Below are 25,452 nucleotides of genomic sequence, written 5' to 3' on the forward strand. Positions count from 1 at the left end.
GCCCCAACTGCCTGTACATAGAAATGCCCAACATCTGTCTTATTATCGAGGCCAGTGCTGTAATAAACTCGGCCACCTGTAATAAACTTCTGCCTGTTTATCGACCGATATTGAATATTATAGGAAATTTACATTTTATGACGGCAAAGTCTCATTGTTCACTGTTCAGGTTGACCATCGACATCTAATAAACTACGTAAGAGGCATCAAAACATTTCAATATTATTGTTGTTTGATATAACGAGATAATTAGTCCACCATTTAAGTTCTCGTTATAGAGGGAGTCTACTGAAGTTTAAACCACCTAAAAAACCTAGTTTGAACCCTGTTGTGAGAAATTATTCATACATTTAAATACTAGACCAAGTTTTTAAATGGAAATGTCATGGGTACCACAAAAGTTGCGCCTCTCTTTAAAACCCGTTTGAAAAGAATACAATGCTTGCACTTGCAAAGCCCTGCCTTCAACTTTGGCGAGTAGACTAACCATGAGTATGTGTCGAACCAAGTTTTTACTTTAAAATCTTAATAAGGAGCCCCCTTTATTTTTGCAGATTTAGAATCCTTATGAAAATAAGTCACACATATTCCAAACATTTTTAGAATCGTTGATAGATGGCGCAAATAAATCGCATTTTCCATTATAGCGGCATCCGTCAACAATTCTAAAAAAAGTTTCGAATAAATGTTACTTATTTTTTCAGGAGGAAACTCAATCTGCAATAAAAAACGGGGGTTCCTATTTAAGATTTTAAAGTTAACTCTCACCCCACCTCCAGAGTGTGGAATGAAAAATCCTGGTGGCGTCATTCTATAGATTTTTTAAAAATATTAAACACGTGTTTTTTAGTTTTTCATTTGGAAGTATATTTCTCGAGATATTAGACCGTTTCTATAGTTTTGCTATGGTATCACGATATATCGTTTTTTCCAATTATGGCGCTATCTAACCACAATTCGCAAAATGGCTCGAATAAAATTTGCGTATTTTTACAAGGAAAATCCAAATCGGCAACAAAAATTAGGCTTCCATTTAAGATTTTAAAGTTACCCCCCGCTCCATCCCCAGGGGTTGAAGTGGTGGACTTGTTTAATGTCATCGCATAGATTTTTGAGAAATATTTAACAATATTTTTCAGTTTTTCGATCTGATGTTCATTTCGCGAATTATTCGACCTTTCCGCTACTTTTGGGACACCCTGTATGTAACACTCATTCGTCATGAAAGATCTAGTGTTTTTCATTTAAACAAAATTGTTCTGTTCATCATAATGTACGCTTTAAAAATAATCTACTTACTAAAAAAATACTTTTGCAAACTAAAATTTGACTAACTATGTTCAATAAATTTAAAAAATTATTTTTCAATATGAATTTATTTCTGTTTATGAAGATGGTTCTATTCGGTGTACACAAAACTTAATATAGAAAACAAATATAATCACTTCACAGATTTTACACTTTATCTTTATAGTGCCAGTTCTCAAAGACAAATGGCTCATTAGTGATTATTGGTCAGAGATCGCATTTCTTGCTGATATGATTTTCGTTGCAGTATTATAAATGATTCATTTAATTTGTAATTTTGGGTGTCGATTACAGTATATATTATGTTCCCACCTTTCTAATCTCTTTCAATGTTTTCGTTAATAGCATACCGTGACTGTGCGAAATGTGTATTATGCACATTCCATATTCGCGGTGTGCAAGTACTTGGAAGCGATACGAGAAACGATCGTGCGAGAATAGCCGAGAAATATTGTAACTTTCTTAAATAATTCATTGTCAATTGAAATTGTCAAATTTACGTATATTTCATATCTACTGTCAATGAAGAAGAAAAATTATATATTGCTCCACAATATTGATATGATATGCAATTATTATATAAAGGTAAATGTAATTAATTGTATTTTGCTTGCATTACTGCATTTTAATAACAAATTTTATTTACTACATATTGTTATGGAATACTATGCTGCTAATTCTTCTCCGGACTAATTCTTCTTTTTAGAATAAAATTACGTAGAATGACGTGGATTAATTTATTATAATGGAAAATGAAAATTACAATGTTCCGTTTATTTCTTAAAACTATGAATTTATAGGTTCTGTTATCTACAATCATTTAACTAGGTATTGGATGGATTTGAGTGCAAGAGATTGGACTCAAATATTAATATTATAATAGCAAACACGGATAGCTTATCGAACAAAGAAATTGGCGAAATATATTATTGTTACTTATAGATACGAAGTATTAGACAAATAAACTAGAGAAACTTATTTATTTTAAATGGGAAAAAATAATTATGAATAGTATTGATTCTGATTTTTAATAGCAAATATTAGTGATTTAAACATGAGAAACTTTTCATAATTGTAAATAACATATACCGGGTGACTAAAAAACTATATAAAAATACATAGGTATATTAATATCGTACATATGAGTAGGTAGGTACATTACACCTCCTTTTGTAAGAATGAAAATAATTGTTAAATGAATTTTCATTCAAATGGTAAAAACATTTGTGTACATTATTATTTTGTTTTGACACATTAAAATATTTTCTTTTAGTTTTGATAATCTTTCACTTCGTCTTATCGGTGTAGTTTCTGTGAAACTAGTCTCTTCGCACTTTTTGGATTCACTGTAATTGTCTTTATGATGTTTACACTCTATACTTAAATCTGCCTCATTTACATGTTTTCGTTTACTTTGACAATATATTTAGTGTTAAACAATTTGTGACTTGTTGACAACTACGTGACGAATTTCGACAAGTCGTCGGTAGAAATGTTTAATTATCCTGTATAAGATATAAAGTAACAGACATTTTATCAAAATTAAGATTACATAAGTGAAATAAGAACTATTTTTTATTGTGTCTGAAAAATTAATATTTGTTTCCGATGTCATTTTCTCTAAATTATCTAGTTTATGGCTTGCTAAATTTAATGCATCTCGGTCGAGATTATTTAATTGTAAGAGAACAAGGTGTAATTTGGATTCATTATTTATCTTAATATCATTACAACAGACTTCTGGAAGGGATAAATCTGGAATGATAGACTGAAAATTACTTTCTTTTGGATTTGAGACCGATATCAAGATAGTTGATCCAGTGTAGGTTTTGCCTTTTGCAATTATTCGAGGTAGAAAAAATACCTGTGTTTGAAAGAACAATAGATATTGGCGTACTAGTCTGACAGCTTAAAGTCAAATCTGTTGGTTTAGGTAAAATGTATATCCAAGAATTTGGTTTACTTAATTTATGCCAAATTTCGTATTCCGTTTGAATTATGCGAGTATCGCAACTAGACGGTATGTTTGTTATTGAAGTTAACAATTCGGTTTCACAAATTGGGTTAACGTGTGTAAATCGGAAAGTATCAGGATTTTTGCAAAAAGTTTTTCCTCATCTAACGAATAACAGTCTTCTAATATATCAATAGTAACATAACTGTTTCTATTTTCTGAAAGAACAAGATATTTGACAGATGGGAGAATAAAGGTAAGTTTCTTTAATGTTGGATGAATTATAGGAAGAGATATTAGGTTAAAGAGAGAATAATGAGTATTACTAACCAAAGGTATACTAACCGAAATTAAAATTTTGTTATCAAAATATCTATGTTTAAGTAAAATAATTTCGAAATATTTATGAGCATAATCGATAGTCAATGGAAATGGATAAGTCGATGTACTAGGCAAATGCGTTACTGTTTTAGATAATTCTTGAATTAGTTGGTCAGGTGTTATAACAGAAGGATGAAGGTTATTATTTCTTGCAAATAGAACAATGTTTATTTAAGTAGAATATTATTGTTGTAATTCTGTTATAAATAAATTTAGTAAGGTAAAATGCTGTTCTATTTTTTGTTTTAAGTCTAAATTAAAATATTTATTATTAATTTTATCTGTGTAATTCGTTATTGATTCGAAATTTTTATCAAAAATTACTTTGTTTCGGTCTAGATTCGTAATAGAGTTATTAAAATTTGCAATCGTGGCTTTTACTACATGAATTTGTTGTTTTAGTAAATCAAGAAGATGATTTTCGTTACTTTCAGCTTTGTTAATAGCATTATTGAAATTTTCCGCATCATCACTGTCTAAGGTACCGAATAAAGTCCTAAAAACAGATCCAATTGCATTAAATAGAGCTCGTTTTGGTCTAGAATGTTCATGCAGAATTAGATTTTTTAAAGTTTGTTTATCTTGGAAGAGTCTAGGTATGATTTGTCCCAAAAGTTTTAGTGAGGTATCACATAATCGTAATTCAGTAAGAACTGGTTTGTTTTGACACAGTCTTAATGTTTTTTGATAGGTGAGATCTACAAAATTTAATTTGTCTGTAAAAGGTTGTAAAGGAATATGACTTAATATGTTCCAATGAGTTTCAATAAATTGAACATTTTTTATGCGTTCGTAATAAATTCCAGGTGATTTGTTGATAGGAGTGTTGGTGTATTGCTTGTAGATTTGCTCAGCATTTGTCAACCATATTATTGCATGCCTGAAACAAAAGCATGTTTCAATCTATTCATGTGAACTTTTATTGGTTTTTTATTTACTAAAATTGTACAATTTACAGGAGAATTTATCTCTAGAATTTTATATGGCCCATTATAATTTTGTGTAAGTTTCTTCGTTTGACCTTTCTTTGCTTGCTCATTTTGGAGATATACTAATTGTCCTTCTGCGAAAATTGTGTCATTAATTTTTTGGTCATAATATTTTTTACTGACTACTTTAGATTCTAATAGATTTGTTTTTGCCAACTCATGAGATTTTCTAAGCTTAAGAGTTAAATTATCTAGATAATCTTCATATGTATATTTAAATTCTATTGGCCTTATTATACTGCTAGGCAGATTAGGTGTATATCCAAATATTAGTTCATATGGTGTGAACTTGGTTGAAGTATGATTAGTTGTGTTATATGTATGAAAACATAGCAAAATCTAGCCACTCGTCCCAATCGGACTGATCAGCATTAATATAATGTTTAAGATAGTCTGCCAAAGTAGCGTGACTCCTTTCTAATGCAGCATTTGATTCTGGATGATAAGTAGTACAATTTATATGTTTGATTTTAAAAAGCTTGGCGATTTGAGCAAATAATTTAGAAGTAAAATCTCGGCCTTGATCAGTAACTATTATATCGGGTTTTCCAAACTTGCAAATAAATCCACGAACTAGATTTTCAGCGATAGTCTTCGTTTCATGATTCGGGATTGCATAAGCTTGAGAAAATTTTGTTAAGTCATCTTGTAAAAGTCATCTTGTAATGTTAATATGAACTTGTTACCTGACTGAGTTAAAGGTAAAGGACCTACTATGTCTAAAAATATCTTTTCTAATGGATTTGAGCTTGTTGTTGTTATCTCCATAGGTTTTACGAATTTTTTCCTAACGAGTTTATTTTTCTGACAAGATTCACATGATTTTATAAAGTTTTTTTATATCATTTTTTATTATTCCATCTGAAATATTTTTTTATACGATTGTATGTCCGATGAAAACCAGAGTGTCCAGCCGTAGGACTAGTGTGGTTTTCTTGTAATATTGTAGTTATTTCTTCAGGTTCAGGAGTTGTTAGTATATCATGAAAAATAATAATAGATATATCGGTTTTTCTAAAAATAAATCCAATCATAGGTCTAATTTTTCCCCAACTTAATTTACCGTAGCTAAAAGTTATTCTGGGTAGGCAAATTTTTGAGATTTTATCGTTTAATAACCAGTCTCTTAATTTTACTAGGGAATTAAATATGTCTTCGTAAGAGGTATTGTCCCAATAATGATTTTTTATAAAGATGTAATAAAAGTTTTTATTTTGATCAGAAATATATATAATGTCATTTAGTCTTGGATTTTTGTCTTCTAATTTTTCTATATGATTGAATTGTTTATTTATTTGCTTTTGAACGACCTCATTAAAATTTAAATCTACGGAAACAAACAATGCTAAATTTTGTGAGAATGATGTAATCTTTTCACTTGTTTCCTTTATATTATCATTTGTTATTAATATAGTTTCGGATTTAGATAAGAACTGTGAATAAGTGTCATTATTTTCTTTACTCAATTGGTGTACATATTTGTAAGGTGACTGTTGTCGGATTTTTGTTTTTTTTTATTAAGAAAAAGTCGCATCCACCTAATGGTTATTAGCGACGGAACAATACATAGGTTAAACAAAAATGTGGTACAATATAAGTATAGTACAATGGTAAGGTTACATGCATTATCTACAAAAACTTGTTATATTTTATTGAATACACCAACTGTTTTTAAAAAGTCAATTAAATTTTTGGTTCTTTATTATTGGCACCCAGAACAGACATATTTGATACGATATTAAAATCAATACGTTCTTGTGTATATTTTTGGCATTCAATGTTTGACAGTTATTTGTGTGTTACACGATTCACAAATAGGTGGTTCAGATCTTGAGAACAAATATGAGTAAGTAAGCCTGGTATGGCTTAGTCGTAGGCGGTTGAAAACTGCTTGCTCATAACAACTTTTATAAACTGTTTTGACTCTTTTTACTGTGTCTTTAATTGGTCTAAGTTTTAAATTTGAGTTTTGCCATTCATCGAGCCAGTCATTTAACACATATTGTTTTAACAACACTTTCAAGTCATTAGGGGCATATTGTAATACCGTTTCTGAATCCGCACCAGTCACTGCACTACGCGCACTTGAGTCTGCATCTTCATTTCCAAGGAGTCCAAATGAAGTTGACTATTCTACCATTTTGTTGAGATAAGTGAAACTCCAACGACTGCGGGAAAGTCGAAATAAGTGGTACTAAAATTGCAACTCCCTCACTTGCGCGAGCTGTGTTAGTTCGGTCTTTACGAAAGCATGTAAAATGTATTTGCGAATATGGGTTAGAAGATACAGGATTAGTTTCCTGTAGACATATAATTTCGGGACAGTGTTCTGATTGAATGATATTGAGCATTGGTAAGCGATGGAAAAGCCCATCAACATTCCACTGTAAAATTGAGTTGAATGTTATGTTTCAGTTGAAGAGAGTTCACTCTCAGTAGTAGCTTCTTCACCGAGAAAACGTAGCAGTGGGGTTTTTAGCCTTGTAAAACGATATTTTGTGGCTCTGTCTGGAATATATTGATAAGAGACGGTAAGCAAATTTACGAGACCAAGGAAATCAGATGTGAATTCTTTAACAATTTCAATAGGAGATTGGCTGCCTTGAATATTTTCAATAAGCATCATTAATTGGTCATAGCTTAAAATGGACGGTGTTGATTGTTTACTTAGATATGATTCAAGTGATTCGAGGATAGGTAATGAGCGTTTAGGTTTTTTATTCTTTTGAGTTTTTGTTTTATGAGGCTGAGCAGGAAGAAGAAATGTTTGATTATCAACGACATTTTCAACAGGTGGAGATAATGTTTCCTCTATGGTTCGTTTGGTGGAGGGACAGGGTGATTCTTTCGTGATCGCTAGTGAAGTCTGTGAAATTATCTCTATATTTTCGGCTGTAGCAGAAGATTCCAGTGGAGTATTTTCGTTAGTTTTTAAATCTTGGGTTGCTTCAGAAACGGGCTGTATAATTTCCACTGATGTAGAGTTAGAGGTGTTTGGTATGGATACTTGTGGAAATATTTCAGTATTTTTATTTTGATCATTATTAGAAGTTTGGTCTACTTGATTACCAGCATTGGTAGGAGAGTCAGAAGATTGAACAGTAGGGGGAGATAAGGGTCCTGAAGGCTGAGAAGAAGAATTTTTATTGCTTGGACAGTTACTAGCAATGTGATTTATTTGTTTACATATATAGCATGTCATACTATCCTGCGAAATGAATATTCTGTAATTAGTATTATCATAATTCAGAAGAATTGAATCTGGGATCGTCGTGTTATGCGGACTAATAAACACTTGCCTTCTAAAACTTTTTATATGGCTATATTCTGGAAGAGAGGCACTGATCTTTAGGAAAGTGATTGGAGAAACTAAGTTTAGGCCGAGATGTTTTAATTCTTGGATGATTACTTCGTGTGGGATACTTGGACAAACATTTGATAGCACTATTCTTTCTGCAGGCGTTATGAGCCTTCTGGCCCTGACTGTTTCTCCATTTACCTGTATAGAACCATAGTTTGTCATAAAATCCTCAACAGCTTGCTTGCTACTTAAATACATGCATATTCGATTATTAGATAGGCGAGACGAGAATAAGATATTTTTGGGATTTATTAAATTACCTAAAGAAATAAGATAATCTTGCAGTGGTGTATTATTAATAACGCTAAAAAGTATTGCGTTTTCTTTTCCTGGGAAGAAATTTTGCTGTGAAGCTGCGGTAGAATAAGATTTATTCGCTGGGACATCCTGTATAGTAACATCTGATGACATATTGATAATTTATTTACGGTACTACCGAAACTAATTACTTTCGTTTCCCGCAAAAAACAAAACTGGTAAATTGTTTATAATCCATAAACCTGTGTCTGTTTACAATAACTGGTGTAGTATACAGGAATATAAACTAACAAAACTGGTTTAAATACGCAAATATACGATTAAATAATGTATGTAGTATAAAACTTACAGTTTAAAGTTAGTTTGATCACTTTAACTATAATTAAAAACTGGTAGTTTCACTGGTAATAGACAAAATATCAAGCGCCAAGACACTACGTGTTTACAGTGTTCATTAACTTTTTCGGTACCGGATTTTTGTTTTCTTCACAAATATTTGTTTCAGATATGGTTAAAGGAGGACGACTTAAATAATCAGCATTTTGATTTAATTTACCTGGTTTATAAATAATTTCATAGCTATAATCTTCTAATGCTAATCTCCACCTAACAAGTCTTGATCCAGGGTCTTTTACATTAAATAGCCATGTGAGTGGTTTATGATCCGTATAAATGAAAAAATTATTTCCGTACAGATATGGTCTAAAGTGTTTAACACTCCATACCATTGCAAGCAATTCTTTTTCTGTTGTGCTATAGTTTGATTCTGCTTTGTTCAACGTACGACTAGCATAAGCAATAGGTAAATCATCTGGTACTTTACCCTGAGAAAGTATGGACCCTATTGCATAATTACTAGCATCCGTTGTTAAGACAAAGGGTTTGGTAAAATCTGGATATTGGAGTATTGCTTCTGAACAAAGTATTGATTTCAGGTTCTCAAATGATTCTTGTTGAATGCTTGTCCAATTAAATTCAACAATTTTTCTCAGCAATTTTGTTAAAGGTTGTGTTAAAGCACTAAAATTTTTTATAAAGCGTCTATAATAACCAGTGAGACCTAAAAAGCTCTTAATATCTTTTTGTGTTCTGGGTATAGGAAAATCTGTAACAGCACATATTTTCTTTTCGTCCGGTTTGACACCAAATTCAGTTATTAAGTGTCCTAAATACATTACTTCGCGACGAAAAAATTCGCACTTATCTGGCTGTATTTTTAAGTTAAATGTAGACAATCTTTCGAATACTTCTTTTAATCTTTTATTATGATTTTCTAATGTATCGGCATGAATAACTATATCGTCGAGATAGACAAAACATCTATAATTTTGTATTCCTGAGAGGACAGTATTGATTAGTCTTTGAAAAATACTGGGAGCATTTTTTAATCCAAATGGCATTCGTGAATATTGATAATGTCTAGAAGGAGTTGAAAAAGCAGTCTTTGGAGAATCCTCAGGATCCATTTCGATCTGGTGAAATCCTGATGTTAAATCTATTGTTGAAAAATATTTTGAATGACCCAATTGGTCTAATATATCGACTATATTCGGAAGTGGAAATGAATCTCCTATAGTAATATCATTTAGTCGTTGATAGTCTATAACAATTCGCCATTTTTTCTTTGCTGAAGCATCGGCCTTTTTTGATACAACCCAGAGGGGCGAATTAAACGGCGACGTTGATTCTTCGATAATACCTTGATCTAGCATACTTTTTATTTGAGTTTCGACTTCATGTTTGTGTACTTCAGGATACCTGTATGATTTAGTGCTAATAGGTACATTAGAATTTAAAGGAATTTTGCAGGTTATGGCATTTGTACTGGTAAGTTGATCTCCTTCAAGATAAAATATGTGATTGTACTTTTTGCAAATAGAAATTAAAGATAATTTTTCTTCACTATTTAAATGATATGTTCTCAAGGCATTCTTTAACTTAGCAATTCTGTTAGAATTCGTATTATCTTTATAAGAAGACATTTTTCGTATGTTTGCATTGCTTTGTAAATTTGGAATTTTTTCTATTGCTACTTGAATATCTTTTAATTCAACATCCGTTTCGATAGTGTTTACGATTGAAGTTAAAAAAAAATCATTTTTTACCTTAACAACACTAGTACATAAAAATACACCTATAAGGATTTCGCGTTCGGGACATAATCATCATCATCATCATCATCATCATTGGCTCGACAGCCCTTTCTGGGTCTTGGCCTGTTCCAGGATTCTTCTCCACTCTGATCTGTTTCGTGCTTTTTTTCTCCAGTTTTTTATTTTTATATCATTTTCTATTTGTTCTAAATATCTCAGCTTCGGTCTTCCTCTTGTTCTTTTTCCTACTGGCATCTGTTTGAATATTTTGTTTGGTATTTCGCCTTCTTCCATTCTTTCTACATGTCCCATCCAACGCAGCCGTCCTATTTTAATGAATGTTATGATATCTGGATCCTGGTATATTTCGTATAGTTCAAAGTTGTACCTTCTTCGCCAAATTCCATTTTCTTTTGTGCCCTTATATATGTGTCGCAAGATTTTTCTTTCAAAGGTGGCTAGCAATGCTTCCTCTCTTTTAGTGAGTGTCTAGGTTTCTGAGCCGTATGTGAGTACCGGTCTTATTAGGGTTTTGTATATTTGGCATTTTGTTTTCCTTGCGACGTTGTCTGATCTTAGTTGCCGAATTAAGCCATGATAACTTTTATTGGCAATAAATATTCGCCTCTTCACTTCCTCTGCTACGTTATTATCAGATGTGACTAGGGATCCCAAGTATGTAAAGTTTTTTACCCCCTCAATGTTGTATTCTCCTACGCTTAATTCGGGACATAATCCTTCGCTTAATTCGTTATTTATTACTTTAATTTGAACAATTGTTTCAGTTCTGGGAGCTAGAATAATTTTATTACTTTTTGAGTTAGAATTTGAGCTTTGTTCGAATGTATGAGTCTTCTTGGACTGAAAGTCTGAATAGGATTTTGATTCATAATTTAGTGAAGAGCTAGAAATTTTATTTGTGCATATCTCATTCTCATTTGATTTTTCACATTTTGGACTTAAATTTTCTCTGATTTCAGAGTTAGATTGAATTGGACTACTACTTAAGGTTATTTGGATATCATTTGAGGTTTCTAAATAAGAATGATCTTCTGTGGATTTAGAGTCATAAGTAATTATTTCATCAGTATGATAATTTGTCTCGATATTTTGATCTCTCAGAATTTCGTCATTACTGTTATTTAATGGAAATTTTATATATTCAATTGGAATAGAAAATTTTTTAAAGTTTAATTTGTTTTCTTTATAATCAATTTGACATTTATTTATTTCAAAAAAATCGCTACTTAGTATACCGTCAACATGAAGTGAAAATCGTCTTCTACGACATAGAAAATATGACTTTGGACAAAATCTTTGACCTTGAAATTTATGTTACAACTACATATAGTTTTATTTGGATTTAAGACATTTTTATCAATACCTCGTAGAGTAATAGATTCGGAATAAATTTTTGGAAGATCTAGTATTTTTGAATATTTAATTAAAGAAATATCTGCACCTGTATCGATTAGAAACTTGCAAAAGAGTTGATTACAATTATTATTTACTATGGGCAAATCTACATAGAGTGACTGAGAAGTTGATGGTTGCGATACGGCCTGAACTGAACGAACTCCTCGAGAATCGACCGCTGCTTGTCGAGGATTCTGTAAGTTTAAAGGATTTGTTGGATTTTTGTTTTTATTGTTAAATTCGCGTTTTCTACATTCTTCTATAACGTGACCTCTGTTTTTGCAGTATCTACAAAAACGTGGGGAAGTGTTGGTATAATCTTTTCTTAAGTTTGGAGGAAAATCGGAATTTGAATTTGAATTTGAGGGTTTATAATTTCGATTTTGAAAATTTGGTTTTTGAAGATTTGTATTAGGATATTTTGGATTTTGAAAACTAGAATTTTGAAAATGCCTAATATTTCTATCTAAATTGTTTTTATATCGACAGTTGTTTGAGGAATGGTTATTTCGTTTACAAATATTAAAAAATGGTCTAAAAATTTCTTGCCTTGATAACTGTTCCTGTTCTTCGGCAACTGCTACAGCAACAGCTTTTTCTAAGGAATCTGGATTTCGGGCTTTGATAAGAATAGAGAGGTCTTTGTTTACTCCTCGGATAAAGACATTTAGTGCTTGATTTTTTAAAAGTTTAGTACAAGCATTTCTTGCATCTGGAGATAAATTTGGATCAAGTGTATGTATTAATTTTATATAACAGTTCTCAACTTTATTTGAAAATGACATTACATTTTCACTGGGCATCTGACGTAAAGAATGTAATTCCAATTGCCACTGACCTTCCGTTCGGCGTTCAGAATAAGCATCTAATAAGAAATCTTTTAAACCTTTCCATGCATCAAATGTTCGGTTTCTAGTTATGGCCCTAGCTTTATCAGTTAATTTATCAGGATATATGGTAGACATACATTTATAATCTTTTACGTTTTTTTTTATGACTTAGTATATAGGTATGAGACAGAATTTAAGAAAGAATGTACTTACATGCAGAATATTAATTTTATGGTTAGTCGCATAGTCTCTTATTCCTGGTTCACCTCTACTTCAGATTGTTACTATAATAGGGTAGTAGTAACTTGGGCTGGCACTGGATTTGGAACTGGATTTGTACTGGACCCTAATGTAAACAGTTGTTGTAGTGGCGAATTTTCCACACTGACAGTTTCTTCCGAATGGTTCCTCGAAGGAAATAAGCCAATTCGAAATTTCCTCAGCTTTTCTTTCTCTCAGCAACCAGAGGAACTCTGTTACTGAGATCCCACTTCTGACACCACTTTTTTGTTATGGAATACTATGCTGCTAATTCTTCTCCGGACTAATTCTTCTTTTTAGAATAAAATTACGTAGAATGACGTGGATTAATTTATTATACTGGAAAATGAAAATTACAATGTTCCGTTTATTTCTTAAAACTATGAATTTATATGTAGGTTCTGTTATCTACAATCATTTAACGAGGTATTGGATGGATTTGAGTGCAAGAGATTGGACTCAAATATTAATCATACGGAAGTAAAACTTCTTTTGTATATTGGTATAAAAAAATTTTTTATACCAATATACAAAAGAAGTTTTACTTCTGTATGGTTTTTTAACTATAGTATACAGCCAGCTACGGGGACTTTCCCATTGATTTTGTTTCAAATATTAATATTATAATAGCAAATACGGATAGCTTATCGAACAAAGAAATTGGCGAAATATATTATTGTTACTTATAGATACGAAGTATTAGACAAATAAACTAGAGAAACTTATTTATTTTAAATGGGAAAAAATAATTATGAATAGTATTGATTCTGATTTTTAATAGCAAATATTAGTGATTTAAACATGAGAAACTTTTTATAATTGTAAATAACATATACCGGGTGACTAAAAACTATATAAAAATACATAGGTATATTAATATCGTACATATGAGTAGGTAGGTACACTACAATATGTACAATTGTTTACGTTTTAATAACATAACCTAAATCTTATTTTTTCTTCTTATTATTTTTTTGGACTCTGGCCTTGAAAATTATCCAGTAACTAGGACCATATGATTGGCCAATATAATTAAAAGTGCGAATAAAAGTGCAGAGCGAAGAAACCAGGTGTCGCTTTTCCGAACTTGCACGGTCCCAATAGACCGCTGTCGCAGACACACAGATTTTCTGTTAAACTATTAATTACCCAATATGTGAATTTTTTTATTAATAAATATGTTGTTTCCAATTTATCTCTCAAAATTATCCAATAATTTTTTGACAAAAATACGTTTATGTAATATAAATTTAATTTTTGTTCTTTCCCGAAAAGTTATTGGGGGGCCACGGCCCCCTGCCCGTGTGTATGGGTGCCTATGATGTACCTACGTAATTGATTTTTTCTACAAACGTGTTAAAATGCAATTTTTTGCACTCTATAGGAGCCTTAAAAAGGTCACTTTAAAGCACTGGGTGCTTTAAAAAATTTAAGGCACTGCAGTTAAAAGTGAAATGTCAAATTTTGAAAGCAAACGTCAAAATATTTATATTTCATTTATTAACATTAATATTCATAGTACAATTTGCGCAATTTGAAAAATGAATTTCTTGCACTGCAGTTTTACCTTTTGTAGAAAAAATATTGTATGATATAGGTACGTTTTAAAACTACATTCTAAGGCACTCATAAGAATTGCAGAATGAGCGAAGCGAATTCTGCAAACCTTCACATGCGTGCCTTAAAATTGTACTTTTAACACTTATATCATAAATAACTATTTGTGCATGATTATACGTCAAACGTTTTATTCTTTTTGCTACAGGCATACCATACTCAAATTGTTAAGATTTAGGTAGGTACATAATCGAGTTGTATACATAATTTATATAAATATTTTATATCCAACGCATTTAACATTTAACAGCAAAATTCCAGATAAAGAGATATACATGTGCTTCATAGACATGGAAAAAAGCCTTTGGCAAGGTATCCAGACCTCACATTTGGAAAGCGCTTGAGCAGTTCGATGTTGGAGTAGAACTAAGTGATGCAGTAAAATGTATGTACTGGAAGAGTCGGAACATTGTACGAGCATTAAACTGTGAATTAAACAAATTTGTTACTACACACAAAGGAATGAAAATAAATTAAGCAAAGAACAAAATTTTTACTTATATCCAAGACACCGAAAGAAATCCATATAGAACTAGACGGAAATGTAGTAGAACAAGTGGAGAATTTTGAATATTTAGGAAATAAAATTGACGGTAAAGGAAAAATGCAAGAGCTGAACAACAGCGTTGCTAAAAACATCGCGACTATATCACTTCCTAGAGTGGAGGGGGTGTAGAGCTAGTTCGTGTCCGTAGTAGAATACTACACGTGCATCCTGGGTAACGCTAAATGAACTAGCAAATACTGGAGGTCAGATAATCTTAGGATCTCCTGACCAGAGACACATTACAATGCCGATAAACGTTATCAAAAGGCAAATTACCAAAAATACACAAGGTCCTTCTCAGGACGCAACGACTAGAAAACTCGGACCGATGATCCGAATTTGTCACTTAAATGTAGAAGGCATAAGCTATTCAAAGAGCCAGTACTTATCAAAATTTTTAAAAGATAACGACATCGATCTGGTCGCTTTACAGGAAACACACTGCGAACCGGAAGAACAACTGCGAAAAAGGGGAAAAATACCTGGCTTCGAACTACTGGGAGCCACGTACCATCGACCATATGGCACAGCAAGTTACGTTAAACAAAACAGAAAACGCCGTCCTTGTTTCTACGTGTACTAAGGATGAAATTCATAATATTGTTGTAAAAATTGGAAGCATCACTGTCACTAACACCTACAAACCACCAGCTATATCCTGGCCAGCTCAAGTCATTCACACACATCCTCACCCGTCAATATACGTGGGGGACCACAACAGTCACCATGAACAGTGGAAATATAAACAATGCAACAACAATGGGAACGCACTAGTAAAATGGGCGGAGCACGAACATCTCTTACTTAAGTTTGATGCTAAAGACCGACCTACATTTATGTCAGCAGCACGAAAAAAAAGGTTACAACCCTGATCTATGTTTTGTCTCTACTAATAGGAGCGGGCAACCTCTATCAGTCTCACGAAAAGTAATGGACGACTTTCCACACAGTCAACACCGCCCAGTAATCATAGAGGCAGGAACCCAAATTCCTATAATCACATCCATCCCTCGCCCACGGTGGAATCTGAAGAAAGCTAAGTGGAGTAGGTTTTCTACAGAACTGGACAAGACTCTAGGATGGATACCCCCTACCAGCAGAAATTACAAAAGATTCGCTGGAGCTGTAATAAGCACGGCCAAAAAGCATATACCAAGAGGCTATCGAAAAGAATACATTCCCGGTTGGTCCCATAATAGTGAAGAACTGTACCAAAATTTCCTTGAAAGTGGCGATCAAGAAATAGCAGATGAACTGCTCCATAGCCTAGATGCGAGACAACAAAAATGGACCGAAACTGTAGAAAGTCTTAATTTTCAAACATCAAGCAGGCAAGCATGGACACTATTAAGAAAATTAGGAAGCGGAACTCCTATAACAAGGAACAAAAGAAAAATTAACCCAAACACTATTGCCTCACATCTGGTATCAACATCTAGAGCACCGAAAGACAAGCCACATAAAACCAAGGTAAAACGAGAGCTCAAAACTTTAAAATTCCAATCTACAGACACCGAATACTCCCGCCCTTTCACTTTCGAAGAAGTCACTATTGCTCTCAAGGATGTAAAGCCAGGTAAAACCCCAGGTTTTGACAATATTCATCCCGAATTCTTAATTAACTGTGGCAAATATGCGAGAGAATGGATAGCCCACTTTTTCACGGACATTATGAAGACCGGTATCATACCACAGGAACTCAAACGCTCGAAGGTCATTGCCATATTAAAACCAGGGAAACCAAATGATAACAACCCTAAGAATTACAGACCAATAGCCCTACTATCGGTTACGGTTAAGCTTCTAGAGCGCCTTATCTACAATAGAATTAGCACAAAGCTGCTTGAAACAATACCGGTTGATCAGGCAGGTTTCCGACCCAAAAGAAGATGCGCAGATCAGGTCCTTTCACTTACCACATTTATCGAGGCAGGGTTCCAGCGAAAACTTAAAACTGCAGCCGCGTTCATAGACCTAACAGCGGCCTACGATACAGTCTGGAGAGAAGGCATGAAATACAAGCTCCTCCGTAAAATCCCCTGTAAATCCACCGCTCGAATAATCAACAGCATGCTAGCCGACAGAACGATTCAAGTCGTCATGGGATCTGACATCAGCACCCCAAGGAAACTGAAGAATGGACTGCCTCAGGGATCTGTCTTGGCTCCTCTTCTCTTTAGCCTATACATCTCTGATATACCAGAAACCAGATCAAGAAAGTTTGGTTACGCCGATGACTGGGTCCTTGCAACAAGGTGTAAGTCATTTGAAGGAACAGAAGAAATCCTCACGGCGGACTTACACATAGTGGGAAAATATTTCCGTAAATGGAGGCTCCAAACAAACGCTACGAAAACAGAGGTTTCCAGTTTCCACCTAAATAACAAGCTTGCAGGAAGAATACTCAATATTCAGTTCGAAAACACCACACTCGCCTGCAATAAAACACCAAAGTACCTTGGGGTGACTCTTGACAGAACCCTATCATTTAAGGAACATCTCACAAAAACAGCGGAAAAACTTAAATCCAGAAACAACATCATCCAGAAGCTGTGCGGCACAACATGGGGAGCATCGGGTTCCACCTTGCGAACATCTGCCTTGGGCCTAGTCTTCTCAACTGCGGAATACTGCTCTTCAGCATGGCTTAACAGCCCACATATACACAAAGTAGATGTCCAATTGAATAATACAATGAGAATGATTGCTGGAGTTATCAAATCCCCTACGCAATGGCTCCCAGTACTGAGCCACATTCCACCACCCAAACTACGACGCATACACGCACTCACTAGTGAGTACAGAAAGATAGTAGGTAACGAGAACCTGCCAATCCATCAAGATATAGATGCCGCCAACGGTAACCGTCTACGCTCCAGACGACCACCAATAAAAACAGCAAAGTTTGCTGTGGAGGGTGAGTTCAATTTAACGACAACATGGACTCGAGAATGGATGGAACAACAAAATAGCAACTTACCCTGCATCACACAAAAACCACCAGGCTTTGACTTACCACGCAACACATGGTCTATGCTGAACCGAATCAGAACCCAACACGGCAGATGTGGTTACATGATGCACAAATGGGGTAAACGACCATCCCCACTCTGTGACTGTGGACAACCACAAACCATCTATCACATCACAGAACAGTGTCCCACAAAATTATATCATGGCAGATCAGAGGATTTCCTGATGGCGACTCCAGAGTCGATAGACTATGTAAATAAGTTAGATGTGCGTTTGTGAACCTATGTATTGTCTTATACAAAATATATGTAAATGTAAATGTGTCAGGTGCCATACGCTAAATAAAAAATAAAATATATCACTTCCTGAATGCAGGTTTCATTAGTAAAACAGAAATTAGCAAGAAGACAAAAATAACAGTACATGAGACAATATCTCCCCTAGGGGTACTATAATGAGGTGAAACATGGACGGTAACTGACCGGGAGAATAGCAAGATACAATCTGCCGAAATGAAGTGCCTATTTACGAAGAGTAGAACGAATTACGCTAATGGACAAAATAAAAATCAAAACGATAAAAAACAACACAGATGTTAAAAATGCCAACAAAGCAATAGAAAGATCACAACTAAGATGGTTTGGTCATTTAAATAGGTTAGGTCCACATAGACAAGTCAAGGTAGTTTGAGAAGCAAAGTTAATTGGTACAAGGAGAAGAGGAAAACCGTATCAACAATGGAACGATGCTGTGCGGAAATTCACTACAAAGCAGAAACTTCTCATGGTAGGAAGCCAAGGGAAGGATATCGAACAGAAAACTTTGAAGAGAGATGATTAGGAATTAAAAACAGATTTCTCTACATCTCACGGTAAAAGAGAACCGGATTATATATTATAATATACATCCAACGCACAGCACATTAAAGTCATGAAATTAATCGAGTAATTTAAAAGGGGGTGTTATCGACGTATGCCATGTATATTATGGAATAAGTTATAAAAAAACTGTGTAGGTACACTTGAATACCTTCACTATAAATTACAAACCTTCACCGGTCACCTACTACACTACCAGCGTCATCTAACACCAATGTAGAGGTATTGCACCGAATGGGAAAACAAAAAGAAATCTCTTTCACAATAATTAACAAACGGAAACTTGAATCCTCGATCATGTTATGAGACATAGATAAATATCGTATACCTACTTCAATTGATAATATTAAAATAGAGAGCAAACGCGGACCCGGAAGAATAAGACGCTCATGGCTCATGGCGATAGAACTAAATAACATCGATTGAGTTATTCGGCTACGCCGAACACAAAATTAAAATTGCTATGAGGATAGCCAACGTCCGCAACGGACAAGGCACATGAATAGCAAGAAGTTGTAAGTAAGATTATATACAATATTATAATGCAGTGGTTCCCAACCTTTTATGTGTGGCGACCCACCTTCTGATGTTTTTTCATATTCGCGACCCATCCCTCACCCATGATGTTATATATTTACGGTATTCAGCTACTGTAAGAGCCACGTCGCGACCCACCTGAAATCCGCTCGCGACCCACTAGTGGGTCGCGACCCACCGGTTGGGAATCGCTGTTATAATGTATTAATATTGTTATTAGATTTGCCAGGGCCAGCGGTTATTCTGAAGGTCTTCTGATTAGCGGATTATAAATTTTTCTTTTAAATTTCGATCCAAATATTTCATTTCAGACTATACTTCATATTTTACCTTCTTTATAAACACAGGTCCGAAACATTGGCAAATTATTTTTGTGGCGACCTTTAAATAAACCTTGTGAGTATTTTACATGTCCCACCTTGAAACAAGTCAATAGCCCGAGCCCAAGACCTTTGACAAAGCTACTAAGCTTATTTATTTTCATTGCGCAATATCTATTTTTTAGTCCCCACTTATATACCGTGAATTTTAAATAGATCTGTGTAAAAATAGTCTAAATAGTCTATTTCCGTAACGTTTGGTTAGAACATTGACTGTGTCAGGGTTTTTCTCAATTTAAAATTAGAATGCTTCTCGTAAACTGACTACCAGGAAAAAAGTGATAACTAGAAAATTTATGACAACAATAGAAATACCTAAGTTTCCTTGTATACTTGGCATGCAAATGTACATACTCGATAATTTATCTTGAAGTGACAAACAGGTGATAATATTTTACTTAGATCTAGTGATAAATATTTTTTGAAGAATTTAATGTGGAGTAGTAGGTATTTTAAAAATTAGGTTTAAAATTTAAAATAATTGAACTGTACATATTAGGTATTTTAAAAAGGCCATTAAAAAGGTTTTAAAAAGACTTGATAGGTTGTCCAGCCGGGCGCATATGAAATGCCTCCCGAAGAAGGGTTTCTTACTTGTCGCTGTCGCTAAAATGGTCACATACGAATTGCCTCCCAAGCTCTAAATAAATTACATACTTCTAATTTTGGCAAAATTTGGCAAAATTGGTATTGTTTGTTATTTAATTTATTTTATTTTCAAACATTATGTATTAAACATCCCGTTGGTTCTATGAGCATTGCTTCATTTTACGATAGGTAGGTTGCTAACCTCGCCTATTAACCCTCCACTTTTATCCGGGCTTGGGACCGGCTGTGATGACTACCCAGCTACTCGATGCACCTGATAGGTATCCCAGGCAGTGTTAAAAAAAGCTTAGTAATTGCCAAAGAACCAATAAGATGCAAATTGGAGTTAGACAATCAAATTATACAACAAGTAATGACTTTCAAATATCTGGGAATTAATCTATCAGCCGACAACAATATCGAAGAAGAGGTAAAAGACCAAATAATTAAAGCCAGTAGAACGGCTGGATGCCTAAACGACACAATTTGGAAAAACAAACACCTAAGATTGGAAACAAAGGCCCGAATATATAAGTCAGTTATTAGGCCAGTTATGACTTACACGGCCGAAACAAGACCAGATACAAGCAAAACACGAAGACATCTGGAAACCAACGAAATGAAGATCTTAAGAAGGATTGCTGGAAAAGGACTACAGGATAGGGTAAGAAGTAAGGAAATCAGACGCATATGTGGAGTAGACAATATAAATACCTGGGTAAAGAACAGAAAAGAAGAGTGGAATGAGCACATAAGCAGAATGTCTGAATCAAGGATAGTAAGAATAGCCAGGGACAAGTCACCGTTAGGCAGGAGAAGTATAGGACGCCCAAGGAAAAGATGGAATGACAACTTAGGGGCAGAGTGAAAGGCACCGTTAAAGAAAAACAGGCAGTACTGCCTATATAAAAGAAGAAGAAGAAGAAGAAGATGTATTAAACATTATTGACACTAGGCAGTATTTTTATAAATTCCACAGATTCTGGGGTCAAAAATAGGTTGATTGAACCTTACTTACCTATATAAAATAGTATACACAAAAAAAGTTACAGCTCTTTGAAGTTACAAACTGAAAATCGATTTTTTTTCATATATCGAAAACTCTTAGGAGATTTTTGATTGAAAATGGACATGTGGCATTCTTATAGTAGCAACATCGTAAAAAAAATTTTTAAGTGAAATTTGTGCACCCCATAAAAATTTTATGGGGGTTTTGTTCCCTTAAACCCCCCCAAACTTTTGTGTACGTTCCAATTCAACTATTATTGTTGCACTATTAGGTAAACACAATTTATTTATTAGTCAACACACACACTACACATTACACCTGAGTTAGTGATAAGTTATACAATTACGTGGCTAAAGGTTCTAGTTAACCAAGGCCAGAATCAGAGAAAGAAAAGGTAAACACAATATTTCTAACACTTTTTTGCCTCTTAGTACTTTTTCGATAAGCCAGTGTTTATCGAGATATTTTGAATATTTGTCGAATCCACCACATAGTTGTATATTATAGTTAAGTAGGATATAGAGAGCTGTTAATAATCTGAATTTATTTATAATTTACATTATAAGTATATTTTGAAAAAGAAGCCACATCTCGATAAAAGGTGACTTATCAAAAAAATACTAAGAGGCAAAAAAGTTTTAAAAACACTGTGTTTACCTAATGGTACCACAATAATAGTTTAATTGGAACGTACACAAACATTTGGGAGGTTTAAAAGAACAAAACCCCCATAAAATTTTTATGTAAAATATTAAAATATAAATATTAAATATTAAATATTAAATATTAAATATTAAATATTAAATATTAAATATTAAATATTAAATATTAAATATTAAATATTAAATATTAAATATTAAATATTAAATATTAAATATTAAATATTAAATATTAAATATTAAATATTAAATATTAAATATTAAATATTAAATATTAAATATTAAATATTAAATATTAAATATTAAATATTAAATATTAAATATTAAATATTAAATATTAAATATTAAATATTAAATATTAAATATTAAATATTAAATATTAAATATTAAATATTAAATATTAAATATTAAATATTAAATATTAAATATTAAATATTAAATATTAAATATTAAATATTAAATATTAAATATTAAATATTAAATATTAAATATTAAATATTAAAAAAGAAGCCGCATCCCGATAAAAACTGGCTTATTTAAAAAATACCAAGAGGCAAAAAAGTTTTAGAAACGTTGTGTTTAACTAATGGTACCACAACAATGAATTAATTGGAACGTACACAAAAGCTTGGGGGGTTTAAACGAAAAAAACCCCCATAAAATTTTTATGGGGTGGACAAATTTCACTATAATTTTGTTTTAAGAGGTTCCTGCCATAAGAATGCCCCTTGTCCGTTTTCAATTAAAAATCTCTAATAGTTTTCGAGATATTGAAAAAAATCGATTTTCATTTTGTAACTCAAAGGGCTGTAACTTTTTTATGAGCACATTTGTACTAAGGTAAGTTAGGTTCAATCGAACTATTTTTGATCCCACAATGCGTGGTATAATTTATGATCGATCTTTTCGGGACACCCTGTATAAATAGTTTTATAACCATTATATACACGGTGTCCCGAAAAGATTGGTCATAAATTATACCACAGATTCTGGGGTCAAAAATATGTTGATTGAACCGTACTTACCTATATAGAATAGTGCACACAAAAAAAGTTACAGCCCTTTGAAATTTCAAACTGAAAATCGATTTTTTTCATAATATATCGAAAACTCTTAAAAATTTTTTATTAAAAATGGACATGTGGCATTATTATAGTAGCAACATCTTGAAAAAAAAATGAAATTTAAGGCATTTCGATTGTACCTGGGATTGCCTGGGAGCCATTTCATGTGTGAAAATATTTACCTGCAAAAGTGGGAGGCATTTCGATAACGCCGTCCAAGCCAACCTGTCGAGCCGAGAAGTCGAATCCTGCCTGCCCGATAGGTTGGTAAAAATCGAGATTATTAATTTGTTTGGCGGTTGACTATGATTTTTGTTAGTGATATTTAGGGAGAGGCAGATAACTGGCCTATTAGAAATATCTCGAGAACTAAATGCAACAGAATCATGAAAATTGGACTGGAGGGGTTTTGAAGGATGATCTATTAAATGAAAATATTTTCATCTCTTTGCAACTTCGTTTTTTTAAATGGGACATCCTGTATATTTTTCCATTTTTGGATTATCCTCAATATCTTCTTTCTTAAAATATGAGGTTTTGTAATATTATACAGGGTATTTTAAAAGATATTTATTATTAATTTCGTAGCAAAATTCACACCCTGTAGAATTGTAATAGTTTGACATTAAAAATTCTGCTTACATTCAAGTGATTTTTAATATAGTCTACTATCGTTAAAAATTATTAGTATAGCTAATTTTGAAATTTTAGTATACAGGGATAGTCGAAACTCGGAATGAATATTTTCTGAGTTTTCTTAAATGGAACACCCTGTATTTTAGTATTGTAATGAAATGATATCTCATGGTACTTTTTTATTTTATAAGTACTCCCCATACCTAATTTCTTTAATTTGTAAGTTATTGGTGGTTCAAGCTAAACATTAATTGCAACAAAAAATACGTAAAATTTTATTAAGTTGGCCGTGAAAAAATTTAATCACAAATAATTTTTCAGAAATAAATACATATTAATCCAGGCTGATCCTTAAAATTACCAATTATGCTTTAGCTATCAAAATACCTACGTCGTTAAGAATGTTGGTGCGACTAACAATTAAACCACAAATTAAAGCAGTTAGGTATAGGGAGTGCTTAAGAAATAAAAAAGTACCATAAAATATCATTTCATTACAATACTAAAATACAGGGTGTTCCATTTAAGAAAACTCAGAGAATGCTCATTCCGAGTTTCGACCAACCCTGTATACTAAAATTAAAAATTTAGCTATACTAATGATTCTTAACAATGGTAGACTATAGTAAAAGTCCTTTAAACGTAAGTAGGGTTTTAGATGTCAAACTACTACAATTCTACAGGGTGTGAATGTTGCTACGAAATTAATAAAAAAAACGTAATTATCTGTTAAAATACCCTGTATAACATTACAAAACCTCATATTTTAAGAAAGAAAACGTCGAAGAGAATCCAAAAATGTAAAAATATACAGGGTGTCCCATTTAAAAAAAACGAAGTTATAAGCAACTTCCGGTATAACCGGAAGTGGCAAATAAATGAAAATATTTTCATTAAATAGACGACTCTTCAAAACCCCTTAATTCAAATTTTCATGATTCTATTGCCTTTAGTTCTCGAGATATTTCTAATAGGCCCTTTATTTGCCTCACCCTGTATACAGATCTGATACAGTCAAACCCGCTTATTGGAATAGCCTTCGTGCCAAGCAAAAGCATTCATATTACCGGGATATTATAATAACCGATCATTGGTGGCTAATAGAAACATTTCGGGACTTCAAATTTCTATTCCTTAAACCGGGATATTCCTATAACCGGTATTCTAATAAGCGGGTTCGACTACAGTAAAAATATTGGTAGGTACGGTATGCGGCAAAATAAACAGCACTGAAATTCGCATGCCTCAAATTTGTATGTGTCATGTGCCGAAACGTATTGAGTGGATTGTGAACGTTGTTATAACGTTTGTCAATATCATGTTAATGTTAGATACTTCAGGATGGTTCTCAGTTTTGCAGAAATTTTTTTTATAGTGGAGTACTATTTTCGGCCATACGGAAAAGGTAACGAAAACGGTCCAAGCTTAAAATCAACAATGGTTTCAGCAGGACGGGATAACCTGTCACACTGCCAGGGAGTCTCTTCAAATACTGTGCGATCATTTTTGAAGCTGCCACTCACCGGAACTAACGTCACCAGATGCGTACATATGGGGAATGCTGAGGGGGTCATTGTTTGCCATTTCGGAATTGAGGACTATAACTAAAGATTTATTCGTGCCAGAGGCAGTGGCGGATCTAAAAATTTGCCTTAGGAGGGGAAATTTGCCTAAGAGGGGAACTTTCAATGAAAAACCAACCAAAACACATAA

General features: G+C 33.1%; 2 protein-coding genes across 3 annotated transcripts in view; one reads left to right on the forward strand and one right to left on the reverse strand.

Moving 5' to 3' along the window:
- Window positions 1-2,031: 2,031 nt before the first annotated feature.
- LOC126884012 (uncharacterized) lies at window positions 2,032-13,636 on the reverse strand. The gene is made up of 2 exons (XM_050649787.1): window positions 12,804-13,636; window positions 2,032-4,523 (listed from the first exon to the last, which is right to left on the reverse strand). The coding sequence occupies exons 1-2, from the start codon at window positions 12,833-12,835 to the stop codon at window positions 3,827-3,829; spliced, it is 729 nt and encodes a 242-aa protein (XP_050505744.1). The 5' UTR covers window positions 12,836-13,636; the 3' UTR covers window positions 2,032-3,826.
- LOC114342827 (uncharacterized) overlaps window positions 6,110-25,452 on the forward strand; it is a 117,165-nt gene continuing 97,822 nt past the window's right edge. Inside the window, exon 1 of one of the 2 annotated variants that reach the window (XM_050649786.1) lies at window positions 6,110-6,242. The gene's annotated coding sequence lies outside the window, so the exon portion shown is untranslated. The remainder of the gene's footprint in view (window positions 6,243-25,452) is intronic. The other variant, XM_050649785.1, reaches the window with a different exon arrangement.

Source organism: Diabrotica virgifera, chromosome 4 (assembly GCF_917563875.1).
Source record: "Diabrotica virgifera virgifera chromosome 4, PGI_DIABVI_V3a".
Taxonomy (NCBI): domain Eukaryota; kingdom Metazoa; phylum Arthropoda; class Insecta; order Coleoptera; family Chrysomelidae; genus Diabrotica; species Diabrotica virgifera.